We start from the raw sequence: 2,829 nt of genomic DNA, 5'->3' as shown, positions 1-2,829 counted from the left end.
CAAAAGATATTTAAGGAAAAATTCCAACGTGAAAGAGACACCAGTTCTCGGCCAGCCTCGCTGCTGAGCAGTGTCGGTCTGCTTGTGGGTTTATACAGGGGTCTGACCCAGCAGGGCTTTGCCACCTTGGCGGGCGGGCATTCAATAGCAACACCATGTGGTAGAGCCCAAAACCACAGCACTAGCTGGGGTTTCAGCTCCCTTTCTCGTTCTGGAGTTTGGAGGCAGGACTGGGCTGCTTTAGATGAAGTCCTCCGGGTTCTTGGATCAGTTCAACAGAGTGGAGGCCCCTGGATGAATACTGAACTTCCTGCTAATGAAGTCTTCAGATGAATGGTTAGTTGAAAAAATAAGAGGTGCCCTTATTTGTACCCTGAGTTGGTGAAGCACTCTTACAAGTTACAAAACAAGTCAGCTTTATCCACTCTGTCACCAGTGACAGTAACACACACAGTTCTTTTATATCTTTAAAATTAATAACAACAACTGCATACACATACATGGCATGCTATAGTTTACAAAGCTTTATCGACTCATTCTCTTCTCTGAGCCTCACACCAGCCCTGTGAGATAAACATAGCAGAGTGATAATCCCTAGGAAACTGAGGCTCAGAGAGGAACGGTGACTTGCCCATGGTCACCAACAAGTCAACAAGGCCTGGTTCCTCCCCGGTTGTGTGTAGGGTCCCCAGGCTGCCTCCCAGGGATGCCAGATGCCAGGTCTGTACCCTGCCTGCTCACAGCAGCATCAGGACCACGATGGCAATGACCATGAGGACTCCGGCCAGTATGCAAAGACCCAAGAAGACAATATCACTGATGTCCTGGGCTACCGTAGCCATGGGGCCCTCCAGTGCCTCTGCCTCATCCCCTGGTGGTGCTTCCTGAAGGTGCTCGGCTGTGGCAGCATAGGGCCCAAGCCAGTCGGAGCCGGATAGCAGGTGGACAGAAGCCTCCTTGCGCCGTGGCTCACACAGGACCTCATACTCATGGATATCCTCCTGCCCGCCAGCCGAGAAGTCGATGTACAGCACGCTGACGATCACTGAGGTGTTGTTCCTTCTCTGTGGGGGTCATGAGGCACTTGCTCACACCCGAAGGGGCTAGGGCTGACCCTGTCCCCCTATGTGTGGGAACTCGGTGCCAAGAAAGCAGAACCCAGGAGCCTAGGTTCTAGTTCTAGCTTGGCCATTGACTCCCTTCTCGCATGGAGCCTCAGTGTCCCCACCTCTAGAAGACGCACTATGAGGGTGTCTGAAATATCAATATCAGATTTAATGGGTCAATGTTTGTCTGGCTTCAAGGAGGCAGGGTCTGCAACAGAGAGTAGCAACCCTCTCTTATTGGTACCATTAATATCTCTGTTTCACAGAAGAGAAAACTGAGGCCCAGAGGTTAAACTCCTTGTCTGAAGTCCCACAGCGCACCAGTGACAGAGGACATATTCTCACTCAGATCTGCCCGATCCTTAACTGTGCTCTTAGCCATCGTGCCTCACTCAAACCAAAGAACATCAGACCGAAGAAGACTTTCAGGGCGCCTAGTTCAATCTCCCTTCCTTGGCAGTTTACAGATGTGACTACTGAGGCCCAGCAAAGGCAATGACACACAGAGCTGGGTCCGGAAGCCAGGTCTCCTGCCTCCCTGGTGTAATGTGACCTTCCTTCTGGAATCTTTCTCCCAATTATGTCTGTAGCAATTGTGTGTCTCTGCTGTTGAGTCCCTGATCACTGGAGTGGCACCACCTTAAGGTCGAGAAGAGCCATTGAGGAGTGAGAAGTGGGGGACTTGGCACACTGCTGCCCCCTCACCCCGACACATGAGGGAGGCGGGAGTCAAGTTGCCCTGAGATGGTAGGGTGTTTGGGCCGGGGACTGGGGGGCAGTATATTGGTGGGCAGTCTGATGTGGTCTGGAGCAAGTTGCTGCAGTGAAGCAAGGCTACTGTCCCTCCCCTCCCCAAATCTGGAGCAGTCATTACATTCTTCAGGCTGCCCAACTGCTCCTGCCCAGTGGTGACACTTCCGAGTTGAGACTTCTAAAAATCAAAGCTGCCTGAAACAGAGTGAGCGGTCATGAGCAGTAGGAAGCTGCTATGGCTGGACACTTTGGAGAAAGATGTGAAGGGGAGGCACAAATCTGGGGTTTTGTAGACAAGTGACCTCGAGGGTCTCTTCCAACTCTGGGTTTCCAAAAGGCTCTGAGTCCACGTTCCCATGGACTGCATTTGTTCCCTCAGCCCGGCTGCCACCACACTCTCAGACTGGCCTCTTGGAATTTTGTGATACAGAATCGTGACATTGGGCAAAGAAAGACAGGACCCAAGAGTGTAAAGGGATCCAGTGAAAGGGTGGAAGTGAATCTACATAATAAAGAAGGGAGAAAAAAATCATAAAATGGGAGTTCAGGAAAGTGTTTGATGAGTGAGAAGCTTGAGGAGGAAGGAAAAGCCACACAAGATAAGGTGTTATAGTTATGAAGTCAAGTCTGCAATATTTTTTAAGAGATGTTTGGAAAGGCTGTCATTGTTTTTGGCCATTGGACCTGTGCATCTTTGAAAGCAACTCAGTGCAGACTGGTCCTCGGGAGTCTAGGCTTTTAAGGGGTACACTAAGAATCCATAACTGAGTCTAAAATCCTCAGCTTTTATGTTTTCTATGATACTGATTCCAAGATTCTGTGATTCCGTGGTTCCATGCTCTGGTGGTGGTTCTGTGACTCTAAGTGCCTGTGAGTCCCTCCTAGATTTCACCAGTCCCTGCTTCTGTGGGTCCCTGTCTCCATCATTTCCTGACTCTGAGGAAAGTGAGGTTCTGCTCCAAAGAAAATC

The 2,829-nt window shown here is 50.3% G+C and overlaps 1 protein-coding gene across 1 annotated transcript in view; it reads right to left on the bottom strand.

Annotated features, from left to right (window-relative positions):
* Positions 1-480: 480 nt before the first annotated feature.
* The window catches only part of CDCP2 (CUB domain containing protein 2), a 17,061-nt gene continuing 14,712 nt past the window's right edge, over positions 481-2,829 (bottom strand). Inside the window, exon 7 of the mRNA XM_023536745.1 lies at positions 481-1,064. Within this exon, the coding sequence (XP_023392513.1) occupies positions 738-1,064 (327 nt within the window). The 3' untranslated portion in view covers positions 481-737. The remainder of the gene's footprint in view (positions 1,065-2,829) is intronic.

Source organism: Pteropus vampyrus, unplaced genomic scaffold (genome assembly GCF_000151845.1).
Source record: "Pteropus vampyrus isolate Shadow unplaced genomic scaffold, Pvam_2.0 Scaffold170, whole genome shotgun sequence".
NCBI lineage: Eukaryota > Metazoa > Chordata > Mammalia > Chiroptera > Pteropodidae > Pteropus > Pteropus vampyrus.
The sequence above is the reverse complement of the archived record's forward strand: the minus strand, read 5'-3'. Positions and strand labels throughout refer to the sequence as shown.